Source organism: Carcharodon carcharias, chromosome 2, assembly GCF_017639515.1.
Source record: "Carcharodon carcharias isolate sCarCar2 chromosome 2, sCarCar2.pri, whole genome shotgun sequence".
NCBI classification, from domain to species: Eukaryota; Metazoa; Chordata; class Chondrichthyes; order Lamniformes; family Lamnidae; genus Carcharodon; species Carcharodon carcharias.
Window position 1 is genome coordinate 124501848 of NC_054468.1, and position 23208 is coordinate 124525055.

The 23208-nt window shown below is 40.5% G+C and overlaps 1 protein-coding gene across 8 annotated transcripts in view; it reads left to right on the forward strand.

Annotated features, from left to right (window-relative positions):
- Window positions 1–3106: 3106 nt before the first annotated feature.
- Window positions 3107–23208, forward strand: part of utrn (utrophin) — a 664110-nt gene continuing 644008 nt past the window's right edge. For 5 of the 8 annotated variants that reach the window (XM_041182781.1, XM_041182786.1, XM_041182784.1 and 2 more), the window contains exons 1-2: window positions 10835–10928; window positions 15623–15839. In XM_041182781.1, the coding sequence (XP_041038715.1) occupies window positions 15755–15839 (85 nt within the window). In that variant the 5' untranslated portion in view covers window positions 10835–10928; window positions 15623–15754. Of the gene's footprint in view, window positions 3243–8899; window positions 8918–10828; window positions 10929–15622; window positions 15840–23208 lie in introns of those variants that run through there. The other 3 variants (XM_041182782.1, XM_041182783.1, XM_041182789.1) reach the window with 3 other exon arrangements.

Sequence of the window (23208 nt, forward strand, 5' to 3'; positions counted from 1 at the left end):
TTAAAGGGTCATCATTTTCATGAAAAAAGTGCTTGGCAAAGTTTTCTTATTGTTTAGCAAGGGAAGATAGCCAAAAGCTTATAGGAGTGCCGCACAATGTTCATGGTAATGCCGTAAGTGTTTACATCATTATATATGTTTGCAGAGAAGTGAAAGCAGGTGTTAGGAACATAGGACTTCATAGCAGGAGGAGGCCATTTGGCCCTTTGAGCTTGCTCCGCCATTCAATGAGATCATGACTGATCTGGTTGTGGTCTCAATTCCCCTTTCCTGTCTGTCCCCCCGGTAACCCTTGACTCTCTTGTCTATCAAAAATCTAACTCTTCCTTGAATGAATTCAATCACCCAGCCTCCAGTTCTCTTTGGGGAAGAGAATTCCACTGAGAGAAAAAAATTATTCTCATCTCAGTCTTAAAAGGGAGACCTCTTATTCTTAAACTGTGCCCCTGTTATGGCAGTTGGATGGTAAATGCCAAGCTACCCAAATCCCAGAGGGAAACTTGAAGCAACCGCCACAACTATTTGCAATTTGTGCTCATTTTGAGATGTGGGCTTTGACAGTCAAGGCCACCAAGTTTTATAGGTTTCTTAAAAAATTAAATGAAACCTTTATGAAGTAAAAAAAATATTTTAAGCACATATATAGGTTTACAAATTACTATTATAATAACTTCTAGCTTCCCTGATTAATCTATCTCCCAATTACACCTCCATTAAGGCAACAGTAAAAGCACATGGATTTTAAAAGACCCAGGCAAAGTAACACGATACACTGAACAGTCAAATTCAAGTTTTCTTAACTTCAGTTCTTGCAGACAGCAGTTTGAGGCTTAGAGGCTAGAGGCTTTTCACACTTGTTAGCTCTTAGAATACCTTCCCTTACACACAGACTTCTCTCCTTTCTACATATTTTCCCCTTTGAATGCAAATTCCCATTGTTTCACTATGCCTTTGGACTTTACCTCTCTAACAATAAAAAAAATCATAGTGCCAATTTTACCAGCAATCTTTGGGAAAAATAAACACATTGTTTCTTAACTTCTCCTGGGTAGGTATAATATTTCACCCCCTCTTTTGAATTCAAGCTGGACTGGTTTATTTAAAAATGCAAATGTTCCCTTTACGCCTCACATTCTAAAACTCCACCCATGTTTACCTACTTAACATTTCAAATCTAGCTTATCTTCTGATACATCAATGCCTTCAGGATAGCTGCCTTTAATTCAATTAAGTCCCCTCTCCACGCCACACACACACCCATAGACACAGACCTCACTATTACTCTACAATGAATTCCAATAACATTATGAAAATTATTATATCTTCCTGACAGTCGCCTAGTTCTAGTCTTCCCCATAAGTGGAAACATCCTCTTGATACCCACCCTATCAAGCCCCGAAACTCTGAAGACATTCTCTCTTTGAGGCTCATTTGCAAATTGGAAAATTTGGGATTCTGGTTGATGACCATCTCAAATTGAGAATGATGTCAATAGGGAGTTTAAGAGCTCTGCTGTTTTGCACAGTATAATCTCTTGCATTGTATATGAACATCAATAGTCAGGATTTTTATGTGGCTTGATAATGATGGTGATAGTGGGATTGGAGAATGGAGATTCACAACTGAGATTGATATGTTTTTTTGACCTCAAACACAAACAGGAACCTTCATTGAGCCTTCTATTCCTTTTTTGTTAACTATGCCAGCTCTTTTTAAAATCCCGCTTCCCCTCACTTTCCACATATCTTTTAATACCCTTACTTCCCAAGTAAGCATTCGTCCCTCTTTTAAACTTTTCAGATATGTCCTCTGAGACAGTGTATTCCATGTTCTCACAACCCTTTGTGTGAAAAAGATTCCCCCCAGTGTGTGCATTGTCTTGAGTTATGTGACACTTCCAGATTTTATGGACAGAGTTTTTGGATAATGATTACCAGCAGGATTTTCCATGGTATTTGAACTTCCCTAGCCCAGGGGCATGGAAGGAAATTTGGAAAAATAGACGAAGGATCAAACATGTGACCTTTCTGATTTGAAGCTAGATATCGTATTGCACACTTACCAACTGATTCACCAGGGGAACTGCACAACTGTTTGTTGCCAGGAGCATCTGAGTTTGGTGCACTAAGATCACAATATCAGTAGTGCCATGGGATCTTTTATGGGTTCTTGGTTTAATGTCTCATCCAAAAGACAGCATTTCACTCCTTCAGTACTGCACTGGAGTATCAGCCTAGATACATCAGTCCTGGAGTGACTTAGACTGCCATAGTGTAGGTGCTATATATAAATGCAAGTGCTGTTCGTTGTAAGTGGAAGTGAAACAAAAAGCAAAAGTTGGAAATGTACATGCCAGAGCAGCAACTATAAAGACCAAAGGCAAGATTACAACCTGTAGGTCAGTCAGAATCTGCACAGACAGGAGACAGGTTCAGATTAGTGAATTAGTTATCTCAATCACACTTAAACTGTCAACCTTTTGTTTTTACAGACTTGGACTTGGTTTGCTATGCATTTCCTGCATTTTTGGAGTTTGTTTCAGATTTTCAGCAAATGTGATGATTTTCTTCATCTCTATAACTGCAAGCTGCTTTGTATTTCAACATCACATTGAGTGGGAGTTGATATGTCTTGGTATCTGGAGGTTGAAATGGCTCAGGGTGAAAGCTGCAAATCAGTAGGGTTGCCAAATATTTGGAGGGGAGGCTGAGGAGTGGCCCCAGGGTTCCTGTCCAAGTCCTGGAATGCAGGACCACTCATGGGTTGTAGTTGATCTCTGGGCTGTGGTCCCCAGGTTTGCGGATTGACTCCTGGGTTGACCCCTAGCCTGTGGATTGGCCCCCAGGTTGATTCCTAGGTTGCAGATAGACCTTGGGCTGAATCCTAGGTTGACCCCTGAGTTGCTGATTGACTCGAGGTTGACCCCTAAGTTGACCCCTGAATTGCTGATTGGCCCTAAGTTGACCCCTAGGTTGACATTTAGGTTGCTGATTGACCCAGAGTTGACCTTAGGTTGACCCCGGGTTGCTGATTGACCCTGGGTTGACCCCAGTGTGCGCGAGTCGCTGCCACTTTGATTGACAGGCGCTGTCATGTGACCCGGGCGCCATGTTGGAGTCGCGGCCGCTGGAAGCCGCGGAGTTTTGCGGAGCGGAAACCGCAAAACGGAGCCCGCAGCCCGAGGGCGGGAACCGCAGCGCAGCCCGGCCCAGACTGAGGGGAGACTGAAGCGCAGCCACGGGGTAAGTCAGGCGGTTCCTAACGGCCCCGAAATTCCAGGATCGTGTCTGCTTCAGAGAAAATCCGGGATCCGTCAGTGAGCGAGAAGCGAGAGGAAAAAAGCAAAGGCCGAGCGGGGGCCTGAGGGGCAGAGGCCGGTTCACTGGGTATCCGGGTCGCACTGGGTCAGCGGGAGGGTGCCCGGGTTGCGCTGGGTCAGCGGGTGGGTGCCCAAGTTGTGGTGGGTCAGCGGGTGGGTGCCCAAGTTGTGGTGGATCAGCGGGTGGGTGCCCAAGTTGTGGTGGATCAGCGGGTGGGTGCCCAAGTTGTGGTGGATCAGCGGGTGGGTGCCCAAGTTTTGGTGGGTCAGCGGGTGGGTGCCCGGGTTGCGCTGGGTCAGCGAGCGGGTGCCCGGGTTGCGGTGGATGGGTGCCTGGGCTACCCACCAAGTGGTGCTTAGTTTACTTTGATAAGTGAGTTTTGCCCTCTGCATGTTATTCCATGTGAGGCAGGTGGGTGGGTTAAGAAGGTCGGGAGGGCATTAATAGTAAGCTTTCTTTTGAGTTGGGGAAATGAAAAGAATTAAGTCGTGCTGGGAACCTAGAATAAAATCAGGAAATAATTGGCAGATTTATGTTAGAAAAGAGAAAAGGCAATTTGATATTTCAAATGTAAATTTCTTGTCAAGAACAGAAAGCTGGACATTTGCTTTGTCCTCTGTTGACGGATTGTTGTTTCTTCAGCATTTTCTGCCTTTAATTTGTTGGTGAATGCAGCATGGATGGGAGGGAGTCGTGGACTTGGGGGAACTAGTCATCAGTCTCAGCGTCTCAGTGCATATGAACTGGGACTGGATAGAGATAACACTTTCAAAAAAGTGACAGGGTGATCTTGTGATGTAACATTACAGCTGAGTTGTGAGATTACTGCTCTTGGAGTTGTAAAACAATCATCAAGGCTTGACTAATAACCTCAGCAGATTGTTTCCTGTGTGCTGTTTTCATTTGTATTTCTCAGCTGTATAGTAGTTCTTGTGAGCAGGATGATTAACCCTAGTGATGTCACAGCTGAGGTCAGCCTTGTGCTCACCTCCAAGAATCATAGAACAGTTGCAGCACAGAAGGAGCCCATACAGCTTGTGTCCGTACTGGCTCTCTGCAGGAGCAGTTCACTAAGTGCCACTCCTCTGCCTTCTCTCTGTAGCCCTGTACGTTTTTCCTCTTCAGATAATTACCCATTTCCCTTTGAAAGCCTCGATTGAACCTGCCTCCACCACGCTGTCAGGCAGTGTATTTCCAGATCCCCAACCGTTCGCTGCGTGAAGTTTTTCTTCATGTTGCAGGTGTTTCTTGCCAATTACCTTAAATCTGTGCTCTCTGGTTCTTGATCCTTCAGCAATGGGAACAGTTTCTCTCTATCTACTCTGTCCAGACCCCCTCATGATTTTGAATACCTCTATCAAATCTCCTCCCAACTTTCTCATTTTCAAGGAAGGCAGTCCCAGCTTCTCCAATTTACCCACATAACGAATGGTCTTTATCCCTGGAACCATTCTTGTGAATCATTTCTGAACCCTCTTTAATGTCTTCATATCCTCCCTAACCTGTCCACCTCTAGCTGGGATTACTGTGCAATGAGCAGGAGATGATTGTTTTCTATTCCATCTCACCCCATGCCATCCCATGCAAATACTGTGACATGTAGACTGAGATCGGCACAGACATTGTGTGGAACCTGGATTTCCCTCATGTGTAGTTCAAAGTTATTCCACTGTGTCACAATGATCTGCAATCTGATCAGAATGTCAAGAAAGACCTGGGATGAGGGTAAAATTAAGATGTTGACAAGGGGTCAAACCAAAAGTGACAATGTTGCCAAACCTGGAGTTCCAGTTTTCTGAGCAGTTGTATTGATTTAATGGCAGTGAGTGATTTTCACCTTTTACACTGGTCTGTGTGATGTCTCTCTTGCTCCGTCAGTAGCAGAACTTACAGCTGCCTGGCTCCGACTTACTGAAATTCTCTTCCTCTGTTTTCCCCCTTCCCTCCACCCCATGCCCTTCTCCTCTGTTTCAGGGTCCTGTCTCCATTTTGACTGTCTTCATAAAACCTACCACTTGACTATACCTTTGGTCCCAGATCCCTAAATTGCTCTAATGTTCAGGAGAGATTGGGTCGACTAGGCCTGTATTCACTGGAGTTTAGAAGAATGAGAGGAGATCTCATTGAAACATATAAAATTCTGATAGGGATGGACAGGCTGGATGCAGGGATGATGGTTCCTCTGGCTGGAGGGTGTCAGAACAAGGGGTCACAATCTCAGGATACGGGGAAGGCCATTTAGGATTGAGATGAGGAGAAGCCTCTTCACTCAGAGTGTAGTGAACCTATGGAATTCTCTGCCACAGAAGGCCGCGGAGGCCAACTCACTGAATATACTTGGAAGAAGAAAATAGATAGACTTCTAGACTCTGAAGGCACCAAGAGGTGTGGGGAGAGAGCAGGAGTATACCGTTGAGATAGAGGATTAGCCATGATCATATTGAATGGCGGCGCAGGCTCGAAGGGCCGAATGACCTACTCCTTCTCCAATTTTCTATGTTTCTATTTTGTTGTTCTGTGAAGTGTTTGGGATGTTTTTCATTTTTATAAGTGTTATATAAATACAAGTGCATTCAAGAGACTACTGGTGTCCTTTGTGACTTCGTTTCTGGAGCTAGAGCAATGACAATTTTTGCCAAGACCATAAAACATTTTGTGTTAGAAATACAAAGTAATTTGCTTTCAGTTTCTAACAACAGTGAGCAATTGTGGTTTTCCTGGAAGTCATATTGAAAACATGTCACTTGTTTTATTGCATCTGCGGAGAGGAACACAGTTAACGTTTTGAGTCCGTATGACTCTTCAACAGAACGTTCTGTTGAAGAGTCATACGGACTCAAAACGTTAACTGTGTTCCTCTCTGAAGATGCTGTCAGACCTGCTGAGTTTTTCCAGGTATTTTTATTTTTGTTTTGGATTTCCAGCATCCGCAGTTTTTTGCTTTTATCACTTGTTTTATTCCTTAGATTGCTATCTTTCACTGCCAAAGTGTGTTATTCAAGAATTAATATTTCTAGCCTCATTTAGAACGAAATCATATTGCACTTTCGACATAACTTTTTTGTTGCTTGTGGAGCTGGGATTTTATCTTGAGACATTTGGTGCTCAAAGATATATGAACATACCATTTAGGAGTAGGAACGCTCCCCCATTTAATAAAATCATGGCTGATTTGATTGTGGCCTCAACACCACTATCCCCCCTACCCCTAATATCCTTTGATTCCATTGTTAGTCAAAAATCTATCTACCTCTGCCTTAACAATATTCAATGACACTGTGTCTACCGCTCAATGCATTAAGTCATACAGATACACCTGTAGTTTTAGAGTCCTTAATTTGCTATCAGTTTTATGAATTAGAGTTGGTAGTCTGGATTGGCTTTTTATTGGTTTGTACAGTTATATACTTTTCTAGTTTTTAACAATAATTTTTTTTTAGCAAAATAAAGCCATATTAGTAAAAAAAATCATGCAAAATTTATACTAACAGTATAATAAATATTTCTAGCTTAATGACATCAGAAACTATGCTTTGTTGATTGTAGCATGAAACATTTCATCATTCTTTAGTTATTTTTGCCTCTATGAAGTGTTTTGTAATATTTTATCATGTTAATAGCACTATAGCTACTCCTGATTAATCAAAATTGTTTCTTATGACTATAAAATTTTCTAATAATTTTAATTGGCTGAAATAAATAACACCAAATTGCTAAAAAAATGTGAATTTGGATTATTTGTCTGCCATCTCATGTTTGACAATCTGTACATAGTGTAGGTGAAATTCACTGGTTATGAAGCGCAGTTTTAAATTATAGAATCTTCTGCAGAAGGAGGCCATTTGGCCCATCAAGTCTGCACTGGCTCTCTGAAAGAGTATTTTATCTAGTCCCACTCCCCTGCCTTATCCCCATAACCCTGCATGTTCTTTCTCTTATTTTATATTGGAGTGGACTACACTCATTTTATCAAAGTAACATTTGCAGGTGATTGTTTTGAATTTCCTTTGTAATTTGTTTAACATCCAGACAGGTAATCTTATATGTGAAAAACATCTTTAGAAGTGAGGCTGAAAATTTAGAACCCCTTTGGACATGAGATTTCGATAAATAGCTCCAGCATACTAAAAATTGATTCTTCTCTCTCTTTTATCTGACTCTCACATTTGTCTCTATTTTCTCTTACTAATTTGTATTTTTCTTTTACTTGTTTATTCCTCTGTTTTTCATTTATATGCTTTAGCCTTTTCCAGAACATTTTTTTTTTCTCTTTTACACAAAGTCAGGTGCAGCTCAGTTTAACTTATTTTGTAAACTCAGAAGATAGTCTTGTTAAACAAATCCAAAGGATCACAAAGGAGCAAAGGTACTAAGAAGTACAGTTAGTAATTAGGAAAGCTAAAAGAATGGTACAGTTTATTGTGAGGGGAATTGATTACAAAAGTAGGGACGTTATGCTTTAATTATACAGGGCACTAGTGAGACCACATCTGGAGTATGTGTACAGTAGTGGTCTCCTTATCTAAGGAAGGATGTAAATCATTAGATATAAGTAGTTCAGAGAAGGTTTACTAGGCATACCAGGAATGGGCCAATTGTCTTATGAGGAAAGATTGGACAGGCTAGGCTTGTATCCACTGGAGTTTAGAAGAGTAAGAGGCGGCTTGATTGAAATCTTAAGATCCTGATGAGTCTAAGCAGCGTGTTTCCTCTGGTGGGAGAATCTAGAACTAGAGGTTTAAAAATAAGGGGTTGCTCATTTAAGACAGATGAGAATTTTTTTCTCTGAAGGTTGTGAGTCTTTGGAACTCTCTTCCTCAAAAGGCAGTGGAAGCAGGATCTTTGGATATTTTGAAGGCAGAGCTAGATAGATTCTTGATTAACTAGGGGGTGAAAGGTTATTGGGGATAGGCAGGAGTCTGGAGTGGAGGTTACAATCAGGTCAGCCATGATCTTACTGAATGGTGGAGCAGACTCAGAGGCTGAGTGGCCTGTTCCTAATTCATATGTTTGTATGTAAGTGGAACTAGCAGTTTAGGAATTGTGTGCCCCGAACATCCATTCAGTAATACACAATACAGCAGAGCATAGAGGTTCATAGGCTTGGCTCCTGGTGTGCAGTTGAGTTGAAAAATTGCAATATTGCTCTGTTCTAATGGTTGGGGGAAGAGAAGATTGAAGAAAATCAGAGGGAAAAATTGTGTCTAGGTATCATTGCCATCTCCCAGCAGCTAGTTACTGGGGCAACAGCAATTTGGGAGAAGTTCCCTCAGCACCAAGCTGGGGAAGTTAAACAGCTCTCAGTATGAGGAAACCTTTCCTATGTTACACTCAAGCTTTCAGTGAATCTTATTTTTCCTGGAGTGGGTGTTGGCTGATCCAAATGAATCACTTTAGTGTTCTTTTCGTGCTCAACTTCTCGCATTGTGCTCCCTAGTGGCAGAAATTAAGCACTACAGATCAAATTCATTCTGGGTAGCGACCTTGCGTGTGGAATTTATCAAACGCTGCGTGCTGTATAAAAGATTAGTGGCAGATCTTAACTTCTGCTTGTGCTAGACTGAAGGTTGCTTGATGTGCAGACTGTCTGGATGTCAGTAAGTAAACTATGGAACTGAACTTTAAACCAGAAAAGTTGCTGGTTTGATCTAAAATATGAACTGCATTAGCTTAGCAGATCTTAGTTAGGTTGGCAGCTGCATTGCTCCTTTGGGCCTCTGGTGTCCCTGGGCTAGGGAGGGGAAAGAATAGACTGGGTTTCTGATTACTGTTCAATGACTTCTGCTGGAAATTGCTTTTAGGGGTGTTGGATGGGGATAGGATTTGGTCTGTGAGTGATGCCCCCCACTCTCCCCACCTCCTTGTCCGCTTTTATAATACTTTCCTGTGCTCACTGTATGAAACATGTTTGCGTGGGGTACTGGGAGTATTAGATACCCCAGCACCGACATGAGTGTTTTTCATATTCATTTCTGATATTTAGTTTTGGTTGAATTATGTAAATGTGGACATTTGGAAAAGCACACTGCTTGGAAAGTGAAATGTCACAGGACTATATTTTTTCCTGGTGTTGTGTTTTTTTGATTTTTTTTTTATGTCTGACAAGTTGTAAAAATGCAGTGCAGTGTCTGTATTTTGAAACTGAGGAATAGATGGAAGCATGCTGAACTGGTTATTGCTCTTTCCTCTGTCTTGTTAACCCAATCACTTCTGAATCCTTCAGACTACCGAATTTTAATGTCTTGTGCAGTCCACCCCCTGAATAAGCGCTGCTGCTTTGAAGTCTCCTTCTGGGTGCACAGTTCAGCTTGAACTTGCTGGTCACAGCATTTTGACTGCTAATTATGAAATTCCACTTTATTCAGCAGAATAAAGGTTTGGTCACTGCAGAACACAGCAGGCAGCATTTATAAGAAGTTCTGTGTGAGAGCACAATTAAGTTGGTCATTAATCTCAAGTCGTGCTTGCTGCAGGGAGTACATTCCCCCAACAAAAATATGAGCCCAGTTAATGCTATCTATAGAAACATAATCTGTTGGTGAGAATGTGCATGGACAGGGATTATTTCCTGATTTGTAATGATGTATTGCAAAGGATTTTGACCATGTCCATATTTTGAACAATAAAGGGATGTTTTTGTTAAAGGGTAATTTTAATTGGTGATTTTTAAAAAAAAAAATTGATAAATGCTTCAACTATTGCTTTATGTATTCTGCTCTTGGCCTGTGAGTTTTAAAGAAAAAATCCGTTATTATGTGGTTGTGGAATAATGCATGGAATTAGATGGAAGCTATTGCTTAGGACCATGTGGTTTTTGGCTGTCTCTGCTCAGTTTACCCAGTGAGGCGCACAGATGAGAAAGGCTCCATGTTCGTTCTCTGAACTAAACTGAGTTAGCTGGTTATGGCACCAGGGTGAGACAGGGAGGAAAAAGTAGTCACAATTCCTGCTCCTGACAGCTGCTCCCTGACCTTCTTTCCACCTTTACTGTAAGTGTGTGTTTGTGCACTTCTTGGGTAAAGTTGGGATTGGCTATGATGTCCTTCGTGGTCAAGTAGCATGTCAGTATTTCATTGTCTAAGCCCATGCAGGTAACTTGGGTGAAATTCTGAAGGACTATCATGGAAATGTGTCCCAGCTTGGATTAACATTTGCAGAACAGTCAAAATTCTCAGACACTCCTATTTTTCTATCTGATGCACTATCCTGATGGCCCTAACTTTGACTGCAGTGCTGGATGATGGATCTAGTTGTTGTCACCTTTTTTGTTTCTGGCTGAGGTTGCTTGTATTGGGCAATAAAATGGTCTTACTGTTGATGTCCTACAGATTGAATCTGGTCTCCGTTTTCAGTGCTGACTTCTACTTTTGGTCTAATCCCAGCTCTTTAAACTTCTTAGGCTTGGGATGGGCTGATGAAGGCTGCTCCCTGATTGGTACTCCTTCAATCACGTCTTTTCACTAGTTAGGGAAATAGCCGTTAGCAGTTCTCTGCAGGCCTGGAAAGTCCAAGGAGCTGAAATTGGAGCTTCTGCGTTTAAACTTTGAGCATAAATGGTGGACGTGGAGGAAGAAAAGTTAAGCGCTATGATAGTGTTGACAATAGGAAGTGAGTATGGTGGAGGGAAGTGGGTGTCAGAGGGGTATCGCTGGCATGGAAGAAAGTGGTGTGTAGGAGGGGGGGGGGAATAGACTAGCCTGATAAGTGAACATCAGAAAGGTAAGTGAAGTGTAGGTGCCTGAGAAATATTTGCTATGGATTTTGTGTTTTTGAAGGAGCTTGGAGTTCTTTGTTGGGTAAGTTGTATTTTTCTTTTGTTGATCGGGAGGGATTCTGCATTTGTTATGAGTGAGAGTTGATGAGAATTGCTTGCTGCTTGTGGCAGTTGGATCTGAAGGATTAAAATGAACACTTCAAAGCTATTTGAAGAGGGACATTGCAATGTGTCTGTTTCTGTCTTTACCCAGAGTCCACATACTGACCTTCAGTAGGGGTTTTTGAATAGTGATGAGTAGTGGGAGCTCTGGCTTAGAATTTGTTTTTGCTTCCCTAGCCAGAAAGCTTGGTTTAAGTTAAAGTTTAAGTTGGAAAATATTTTTAAAATAAAAGCAGGCATCAGTCACGGGCTGGCTGTATTGCAGAACACTGACACACTGAGTCTCAACATCTTTTTTATTAATATGACTACAATGAAACAAATAGGCAACATGGCAAAATAAAGTATGCAAGGGAAAGTAAGACATGAATGCCAGTATAATGAATGATCTAGTGTGTACATTTTCCTCGTTTTAGTCTTTGCTGAAATCTGTGACAGTTGGTTTAAAAAAAATCATATCACCTGACTGCCTCAGTGATTCAGTCATATAGTGAAATTAGAACACTCGTGGGAAGCTGCACATTCATTAGCTGGTAACCAAGTTTGTCCCCTTTAATAAGGCCTCACTGTAGTGGTCACATTCTTTATTTTTCCTTTTTTCCTAACTTATTTTAATCTCCTAATTGAAGATCAAACTCTTAAATTACAAATACTGCTCGGTTTTAATGTTATGTTTGTGTCTTTGATGTTCCCAGGACATAGTTTATGATGAGTTGTAACTGTCTTGCTTTGATATCCATTTTTTTCTATTAATGCACACAATGGGCAGGGATCTGTGACCTTGGAGTTCTAACTATTGCTATTTTGGTAGTGATTGTGTGACTTGTTAAAGGGCCATTAGGCTGTGTCCCACAGTTTTCTGGACTACTGCCAGTACCAAGGAAGTAACTTCTCCTTCGACATGGTACTTCTACACAGTGTATGTTTTGGTTCCCTGTGGGCCAGAGATCGCCAGTGTTTACACATTAGGATGCATTTCAGGGCGTGGTGTTGCAGCCTCTTCAGCTCCAGTTTTCAAGCAGACCGTGAGAGTCTCAGCCTTTGTGGGCTGCATGGTGTGGCCTCAGATTTCGGAAAGGGTTTTTAACTATGGTTAATTTTTTATATACAATTTTAATTATAATATAATTAACTATAATTTCATTTATCTCAAATTGCTGACCCTAACAGATCTTGGTGTTCTGGTTTGGGATTGATCCCCCAAATTCACGTTTCCAAACCTTCAGCCCTACAATCTTCAAACTGGAAAAAACAGTGAATAGGAAGTACAAGTATGAACGGGGCTGAGCCAGCTGAGTTTAAAGGACTGGATAGTCTGGGCTGAGGGATTTCTGGAGGACTGTGGGCCTAGTGTGAAGGCACTCCCCATACTAGTACAGTGATGTCACTAGGTGTTTTTAGGGAAACAAATCCACAGGTTAATATGCTTTAATGCCAGTGAGCTTCTTTTGGGGCTATCTTAAATTAATTAGTTCTAGTTGTTCCTACTCATGTAAGCACTTGTATCAGATATACAATCATCAATATTTCATCCTAGTGTTTATAGGTCAAAAGATGCTTCCCACTTTGTGTATAATTTGCTGTGGGATTTACTGCATTATACAAAATCGTTAGGACAACATTGTAGAGAGAAATAATAACCTGTTGAGTATTTGAAGGTGGCACTCGGGGTAGTTGGGATGATTCTGCAACAAATAGAAACAAAAAGTGTTGGAAAAACTCAGCAGGTCTGGCAGCATCTGTGGAGAAAGAAACAGAGTTAATGTTTTAAGTTGAAAATGACCCAAAAGACTCCGAAGAGTCACATTTGACTTGAAGCGTTAATTCTGTTTCTCCTTCCACAGATCCTGCCAGACCGGCTGAGTATTTCCAGATTTTTAGCATTTGCAGTATTTTGTTTTTATTTTGTGATTCTGCAACAAGTCTGCCTTTACCTAAAAGGAAAAGAAGAGAGAGAACTTACATTTACTTACCACCTTTCATGACCTTAGAATGTCCCAAAATGCTTTACAGCTAAAGATGTAGTTAGTGTTGTAGGAAATGTGGCAGCCAAAATGTGCATCATAATATCCCACAAGCAGCAGTGAAATAAATGAGAGATAATCTATTTTGACGATCTTGATTATTCCAAAGCTTATATTGTGTCTGAGTGATAAAAAATGGCTGTTCAATTTGTTCAATTAGAATATGCTTGAATTTGTAAAATTACCAGGATTTGACATAACTAAAGTTCATCCTGGATCAACACCCGCCTGGCCCTAAACTCTTGTATTAACCTTAAAATAAGTTCCTGAAACAAAGTATTCATTTTCTGCTTTAGTTTCTCCTTTCTGTAAGTCAAAACTCTTAGTTGGGTATCATACTGCAGCCAAGTCACTACCTTGACTGAGTAGCCATTTTTCAAATGTAAACCTACACATTGGGTTTCAGAAGGCCATTCAGATGTTGGGGGCTACAGAACCAAGATTAATTCTGGTCCCAAAGAGATTTTGATTGTTTCTTTAAAAAGAGGATTGTTAAAGTGGAGTGAACACAAGAGTGGAATTAGCAAAGATGAAACATGGAAAACAATATCGGTTCAGATTTGATGGGCAGAATGACCTGTTTTTGTGCTGGAGCATTTGTGATTCACCAGATTTCCACACAGTGTTCATTGGCAGTATGAAACAGGAAGATTGGCTCATCTTTGGCAACCTCCCCAGCCTGGAGAAGCTGAGATCAATTGTAGCATGCTAATACTGCTGCAGTAGAGATCAGTTCAGTACTGTTAAGTGCAGTAACTGGAGTTGGGGCCAGATAGATTGGATTAAAACAGAAAACAGCTAATATGTGTTTAGGGAGGTTTCTTGAACTAGTGGGAAGTGTTGACCTTTTGGGGTCCATACTGGGATCACTGTTGTTCATACCAATTTATGGGATGTAGTTAATAACATGGAGGACTGTGCCAAAATACAGGAGAACATACAGACTTGCAGAATGGGCGCATAAATGGCAAGTAGAATTCAATATTGCAAAGTATGAGGTGGTTGGATTTGTTAGGAAGGATAAAGGGGTGACTTACTCTTTGTGAAGTGAGAAACTAAATGGGGCAGAGGAATAGAGATTTGGGAATGCAGATATCTCCCTTAGTACTGCTTTGGCGTTTCAGCCTAAACTTTCGGGCTCAATTCCTGGAGTGCCAATTGAACCTACAACCTTCTAATTCAGAGGCGAGAGTGTAACCAGCTAATCCATGGCTGACACATTGAGTAGGCTGCAGCTAGTAGGCTAAGAGAAGACCCAATAGAGTTCTTTAAAATTCTGGAGTGATAGGATGACTGTAGAAAAACTGTTTCCACTTGGGGGTTAGTCTGGAACAAGAGGTAACCATTAACATATCAAATTAAAAAATGGAGCAATTTCTTTACTCAGTAATGCAAATGCATTTAAGGGAGACTTAATGCAGACATGAGGGAGAGGGGGATAAATGGTTATGGGGGCAGGGTGGGCACAGGTATTTACTATGGAGGAGGCTTGTGTGAATCATAATTACTAGCATAGATTAGATGGGCTGAATTACATGTTTCTGTGTTGTAGATTTCATGTAATTTGCTGTTGTACAGACAAACAACATGTTTAGTATAACGAAAATAATGGATGTTTGTAGGTATGGTTTCAATTAAAATGATAAAGGTTGACTTTGAAGCCATTCTTTTGAAAGAGATTGTTTTAATTCTATAACTTAATTACATTGAGAGAAGTAGAGTTGCTATGATAAGAGATTTCTATCACCTCTAAGGTTGATCTTGTGATTGTTGCCCTCTCCTTGAATTTGCACAGCATTCATGAACTAGTGGCAGCTTATATTATGCATTGGGAGCATAAGAAGTAGGAGCAGGAGAAGACCTTACGGCCCATTGAACCTGCTCTGCCATTCAGTAAGATCAGCTTGATCTTCGGCTTCAGCTCCACTTTCCCACCTGCTCCCCATATACCTTGATTCCCTGAGGTTTCATGTTCTGATGAATGTAAAAAAAAACCCGTGGCACCTTTTCAAAGAAGTGGAGTTCTTTGTGCTGACCAACTTTCATCCTTTAACCAGCACCACCAAAGCTGATTGTGAACATTTATTTCATTTACTGTTTGTGGGGTCCTGCCCTGCATAAATTGGGTACAGCCTGTGCCTAGATAATAGTGAAATCAATTAAAAAAAAAATCTTATGCCTGTTGACATATTGAAGATGTGGAAGAAATTTTCCAAATGCAAGTTCTTTGTTTAAATTGTATGGAGGGTGTGCTGTTGACTTGTCAGTATATTTGCGTGCTTAAAATTTCAAATGTATAAAATCTGCAATGTAAAATTTTCCTTCAATTCTCTTAAATATATATGTTTCCAAAATATTTTGTTTTATGGTATCATTTATTATTTCCCCTCTGAATCATTTAGGTGTTGTGGGTCCAAGTAGAGGCAAAGTACATGAGGGAACGCTGGAGTTAAAGGACCTCTGAAGCTTCCCCGATTTTTCTTTTTTGACTCAACAGTGGATATAGGCTGCAACAGGTCGTATTACCATTAACTATGGCCAAGGTTGCAAGTGGGGGAAGAAATGCTGACTGTGGCAGCCCAGCAAATGAGTTTGGTGACATCATCAGATGGAGATCAGGTATGTCATAAGAAGTTTTATCGTATTAGAACCTTGACTTAGTTTTTTTCTTCTCCTTAACCTGGATGTTCATAACAGTTGCAATATATCTGTCTCTGTTGAGAATAACTAGTTATCTTAGGTTTTCTATCTGGCTATATTTACAGGGAAGCTTTCCTAGCCCCTAACTATTATTAACTACGCTCTGGTTTTGTGCTAGGTGTTTTCATTCATTTGGAGACCCAAGGTGTGATTGTGTTCTGTCTTGATCTCAACATTTTTATAACTAGTGTATCACCTGTGTTGTGAATGTGGAACTTTACAAGACAGTTATGTTTTAAAAAGCCATCTTTAACTTAAGGTGAAACAGAATGTTCTGGATAGGGGATGATGGTGGTCATATTAAACCTTTGCCGAGACAGGCCATAGATTTGTTTGTCATGAAGAAGAAACTCAAACTGAAACTTATTGAAAATGAAGTAACAGTTTTCACACCTTTACCGGGAAAAGGGACAGCTGCTTTTTGGATGCAGAGACACAGACCAGGAGAGAAAGATAATTCAGTTGCTGTGAAGAGCAGTAGGAGAATGTATTTGTGTTAGCAGTCAAGCAGAATGCTGGTGAGAGCTGGTTCTCTGTCTGAAAAGATGGAGAAGGCAGAACCTTTGGAGGTTTAAGGAACAAGGAGTTGCTGAGGTGAACCTTGCTGGTGCGAGTCGGTTTATTTGGAGTGGGATGATTTTCGAAGGATACGGGAGGATTCAACCAGTTGTGGCAGGGAGAACTGAGCCTGCTGGAAAATTGAGAGCATCTTGGGACTGGATCTTGTAATGTTAAATGTCTGCCAGAAGTGCGATGCACAGTGAAAGGGGCTGTAAGACATGTCTCGATTGTGTTAGTTAGTTAATGTGAAAGTACCTTTTCTTTAGCTTGATGTATTGGTTTCCTGTTAAGCAGTGTTTGATTTATGTTGATTTTAATTTTTGTTACATTAACAGTCTTAAAATGTGAAATCCTGTCTTTTGGTTGTTGAGAAATTAATTTTTTTAAGTTATCGGTCTCTACAGGAATTGTAACACCTGTGGCATTGATAATAAAACCAGAAAATGCTGGATAATATTCGGGTCAGGCAGAAGCTGTGGAGAGAGAAACAGCGTTAACGTTTCAGGCTGATGAGTTTTTGATGACCTGAGGTTTGTTAGAACATAAATACTGTTGGTATGGTAAGTTTCCAAATGGCTTGTTAATTTCTAGCTCTGGGCAGAAATAAGTGCCCCTTTTCCTTCATTTATTCATATTTTGACACTCAGAAAAATGACTCTATCGTTGTCGGTATTGATAGTCACCATCAAACATAGTTCCTTGAGCCACGGTTTTTGGAAATTAAGCAGTCCCACCTGTATCGAAATTTAAACTTAATAATAAAGCTAGAATTCAGCAACAATTATTATTTTTACCCAATGTTTTCTTCCTGTCATGGTGACAGAAATTTATACTGCAGCATGGTAGTTGGTTGCCCTCTGATACCTACATCAGGATATTCATTAGGGTGGAGGGAGGTGTCAGGTGGCATCATGGTCTCCTGATCCCAATCTCATCTGGTATTTGGGGGCATCTTTCCGGCAGGATTCAATATATAACTAAGAGTTGGAATCCTGGCTGATCTTTTTCCTACTCCAGGTGGTCAAATGTAGTGTGCCAGCATCTGTCCCAGCTGGGATCAAATGACTCATCCCAGATCAGGACCTGAGCATGGCACTTTCCCCAGTGTGCAGTTGGTTAGCTCACTTGGCTAGATGGCTAGAGTGTGATGCAGAATAATGCTAACTGCTCGGGTTCAACCCCTGGAGCAGTTGTGGTAGTTCATGGAGATTTGCCTCCTTGCCTTACCCTACATTTGGAAGTGGTATCCTGCAACTCATGTATAACCAATTGTCTCTCTCTAATGGAGAGAGATGCCTCTGGTCCTTAATGGGTTATGGCTAATTACCATACTTTTCCCAGCGTATGTGGTTTATGATATTTACCACAACTGGGGGAAATACAGATTTATTTTTAATATTTAAACATGCCATGTATGGTGATATTCAGTGACTGTGTTGAAGCATGTTTTTAATATTTCAATAATTCAATATTTTAATTCAATATTTTAATATTGAGCAAAATTCAAATATAATCAAAGCAGTATCTTCTATGGACATTTCTTAGCTCAGTGCGTATCAATTGCTGATTTAGTCAGTGTAGCTATATTAATTTCTACTTTGACTTTTTCCTTCTCCTCCTCCTCGTCTACCCTCTTCATGTACTTATCTGTGGATAGCAGAGGCTTTCCAGTATTTTGGCCAAGTATCCAGTCTAAACGTTTGAGTGTTAATGGGTATTTGTTAAGGTGAAGGAGCTTCGCAGTTATTGTGGCTGAATACAGTAAAGTCCTGCCATTTGTGACTTCCTGTTTCACAAATTCATTTACCTGTGCAAAAGTCTTTGTACTGGATTCCTAATTGCAGTTCCAACTGTTCACTAATCCGTGGTTTTAAATCTAAAAAATACTGTAAGAGCCAACTTTGAAAAATACAGGACCCAAAAAAAAACTGCCTAAATGAAGATTAAAAGAAAGCAAGGTGCACTACACGTGTGTCATCTGTCACTGTTTGCACATGGGTGTTCTTTGTTGCTATGATTTAATTCCTGATCACAGTGCAGAATCTGGGAAATCTTTAAGCCTGTACAGTACAGTACCATATTAAAAAATGAGAGAAAAATCTTTTTCTCACAGCGAGTGGTCCGAGTCTAGAACGCACTGCCTGGAAGTGTCGTGGGGGCAGGTTCAACTGAGTCATTCAAGAGGGCATTAGATGATCATTTGAATAGAAACAATATGCAAGAGTATGGGGAAAAGGCATGAGAATGGCACTAAGTAATAATGCTTATTTTGGGAGTTGGTGCAAACACAGTGGGTCCACTGGCCTCCTGTGCCATAACGATTCTGTGATTGACTCAGAGCCTAGTAGTAAATGCCCTAAAAAAAGTGACGACGCTTGCACCATTTTTCAGTCTATCTAATATTGTCACTTTTTGGGCGAGTGCTACCATGCTGGCCAGCGTACACAATGTCAGTGAATTTATAATCAGGTACATTAGGCAGTCTGAAGATAAAATAAGGGCCAATGTTAGTGTTTCTGGAGTTGTACTGCCAGGTTAACTTTTGTTAAGTAGGAGAGATTCACACTTGGAGGAGACGGAGAAGTTACTAAACGTGTGGAGCAGCAGAAACAAAGGAGGACCCCAGTTAATAGCCAAATCATTAGAAATAAAGCACTTGAATCGTACCAGCACATAGAAAATAGTAAAGAGGATAGTGCTGATGCTATTGGTGATAATAGTGATAATGAAGGGGGCGCAGAAGGTGCCTCTTCTTTGCTTTCCAGAGGATTTTCAGCCTATACAGGATGGTTTGATCGCTTTAAAAAGCATTTTGGTCTACGTAATGTGAAGTTGGTGGGGGTTGGGGAGGGGTTTGGGGGGGGTGGTGGTGGTGAGGGGGGGTGGACTGGCCTCTTCTGGAAGAAAGTGCTAAATAGGACTTGCATACTCAAAGAAAAAAGGACTGCAAAGGACAGGCTAACACTTCTACTATTGTTACGATCCCCGGCTGAGGTTACTATTGACATGCCTGATCCCAGGGTGGAATCCAAATTGATAGATTGTTAAGCCATTTCTCCAGTAAATTTCTCAAATTTATTAAAAACCAGTTTTTATTGCCTTTGAACCTTTATACGGGTCTAGTTTTAGAATGGCTGGAACCTATCTAATTGACTCCCATTGTAAAGTATGATAGCTGTTCACAATTTCGCTGTTCGAAAGGTTTCACAGGAATGTAACCCCTGTAAACTTTACTATATCTTATGTTTGCATTTTTTTCCAGGGTCTTTAGAGTGGTTATACATCTTCGCTTATATTCAAAACTGGTTGGAAGGAGCTGTTCTTTGCATAGATGGAGAGGGCAGCTTGTTGTAATTATACTTTCATTATTGATTAATTATAATACAGACTTATTTTATATATACCTTGACAGGTCATGACTGTAAGATCATTTAAACAGATTAGCTAGTTGATATCCCATTGCTTTTTGTGGTATCTTGTTGTGCACAAATTAGCGGCCATGTTTCCCTATATTACGACATTGACTTCACTTCAAAAGTTGCTTAGTTGGCTGTGAAATATGTTGGGACATCCTGTGGTTGTGAAAAGCACATTATAAATGCAAGTTCTTTCTTTATATGCTAAAGATGAAAATGTGTTTAAGAGAACTCATTCTTTGGTTTCCAGTCCAAAATCAAAATACTTGCTTGCTTCTTAATAGATACATCTGTGTGGGACACATATATCATTTGCAGCTCCTGTTTTCCTTGCTACTTGACTGCTTTGGGAATGCTTGTGAGAAATCAATTTGGTTGGTTTACTGTTTTGAAGCTTTGTTCAGTAGGAGCACGAGTGATGCCTGCCATGGTCTTATCTGGAATTATGAATTATGTTGTTCGTGTATTGTTCTTTTGGCATGAGGGTGAGGCACTTAAAACAAGACGTTCAATCTTAATTTTACGTGATGTAATCATGGACAGTGAAAATGAAGGCGCATGCTTTTCATCAATAATCTGAACAAGATGCAATAAAGGAGAGGAACTTCTGGAAATTCTGGCAAGTAAATACAGAGTTTGGAATTGAAATAATGTATTAAATAAAGTATACCTATCGATATTGGCCCCATATAATTGTATCCAACTGATAGCAATTACCCAAATTTGATGCAAGTAGGACAGGTAGACTTGATGATTTATATCATTGGTGATCAAACTCTAGTTTGCAAATCATATGTGGCTCCATGCCCTAACTATTGAGCCTAAAAGCCCAAGTAGCAGTGTCGTGCACTACTATTTTCAATCCACTGATTTGTCCTGTTCGATTTTTGTGGGTCTGTAGTTTTAGGACTTTTTTTTAATGCTATTTGCTCGTTGTTGGATGAATCCTAACTGTCATCAGGAACTGCTAATAGTAGTTTGAGATGTATGGGAGTTAAATTTCTGCCAAGAATCTGTGCTGTTCATAGAACGGAACCACAAGGGTTAAAGATTGGAAACTTCTCGTACTTTAGAATTAGTTATTTTGTTTTTTAAGCAACTATTCTCTTACACTACATCACTTGTCATTTTGAGCACTGGCTAATAACTTGCCCCAAGGTTTTTTTATTATGCACCAATGGATTTTTGGTGCCATGGCCAATTAAGCTTTCACAATTGAAATAAAGATTTTATTTTCAAACATCTGTCATAAGTGATATTGAGTTGGAGTGTCACACAGGATTAGGTGTCTTGAAGTACTGAAATACTATAGGTATGGGAAGTAAGGGGATGATTCAGTATATTGTCCTCTTTAAACTGAAGAAAATACATTACGATTCCCGTTTGATATAATTTTCAAATTATTTTCTCAAGTGCATATGCTAACACTGAAAGTTGTTGGTAGAAGATCCAGCGGTAATTTTCAAAAGGAAATTGGATATATATTAGAAAAGGAAAAGTTTACAGGGCTATGGGGAATAAGCAGAGGAGTGAGGCAAATCAGATGGTTCTACCTTTCTGAAAGAGAGCTTCAGTTTAGTGTTCTTAGCCATACATGGTTTTGCATGTAGCAGAAAAAGCACAAGTCGGCAACACTGCTCTGGCATCTGAACCAGTTTGCATCTGATTTTTGTATCCAGGGACCAAACATTGCCAGGACCAGGCTTGTCCAACTTTTCAGCATGGGGGACCAAATTTCAAATTTTTTCTCACTCAAGGGCCAATGAGCAAATATTGGCAAGATAAGGTTTGGCACAACATTAAATATAATTTTTTTAAAAAGCAGCGGTATGAAAAGAAGCAACCTGCTGAGCAAAATAAAAAGCCAAAGCAATAAATTGTTTATTTAAAATAATGATAATAAATAAAGAAGGTTTGTGTGTGTGTGTCCAGCTCACACTTAGTCTCAGTCTCAAGGTGCTCACCCACTCACCCTCACCCAGTATGTGTGGGTGTATGTGTGTGTGTGTGTTGGTGGGTGAGGGTGAATAAGAATCCTGAGACTGGGAGTGAGTGGGAGTCATATTGAACTCAAAATGTTAAATCTGTTTTTCCCTCCATGGATGCTAAAGACCTGCTGAGTTTTTCCCAGCAGTTTGTTTTTATTTCAGATCTCCAGCATCTGTAATATTTTGCTTTTATGGCTTGGACTGTTGATTATTTGCTAATCTGTTGAAGACAGTGTCTGGAAGTCAAAGAAGGAAAATCCTTAAAATAAAAAGCAAATGAAACGTCTCTCTCATTTCCTTTGTATGAACCTAGGTTAGCTTTCTTTTGATGACCAAATACCCAGATTGTTTGCCAGAGATTTGTGGCAAGCATGAACTTTTCTAACTTCCTTTCTCCCTAAAACTTTAGTTCACTTCAAAGCTAAGATTTCTGTTGCAGTTTAATAATTGTCCAGCTTATTTGCACCCTGATTTGCAATTCATTCAGACTAGATGATGGACAGGCTTTGGGGAGTCAGGAGGTGAGTTACTCACAGCAGGATTCCTAGCCTCTGACCTACTCTTGTAGCCACAGTATTTATATGGCTAGTCCAGTTCAGTTTCTGGTCAATGGTAACCCCCAGGATGTTGATGGTGGGAGTTTCAGCAATGGTAATGCCATTGAATGCCAAGGATTGATGGTTAATTCTCTCTTGCTGGAGATGGTCATTTCCTGGCACTTGTGTGACGTGAATGTTACTTGCCACATGTAAGCCTAAGCCTGGATATTGTTCAGGTCTTGCTGCATTTAGACATGGACTGCTTCAGTATCTGAGGAGTAGCGAATGGTGCTGAACGTAGTGCAATCATCAGCGAACACCCCCACTTCTGATCTTATGATGGAAGGAAGGTCATTGATGAAGCTGCTGAAGAAGGTTGGACCCAGGACACTAACCTGAGGAGCTCCTGCAGTGTTCTCCTGGAACTGAGATGACTGACCTCCAGAAACCACAACCATCTTCCTTTGTGCTAGCTATGATTCCAACCAGTAGAGAATTTTCCCCCTGATACCCCCTGACTCCAGTTTTGTTAGGGCTCCTTGATGCCACACACAAATGCTGCCTTGATGTCAAGAGCAGTCACTCTCAAATCACCTCTGGGGTTCAGCTGTCTCAAATCTAACAAACAGGTACTAACTTTAAGGATTCCAGAAATCCTACACATATCAGCATTCTTGGCCTCACTGACTCTCTGACATCTACTCCATTGCTAAGATAAAAGCAAAATACTGCAGATGCTGGAAATCTGAAACAAAAACAAGAGTAGCTGGAAAAACTTGGCAGG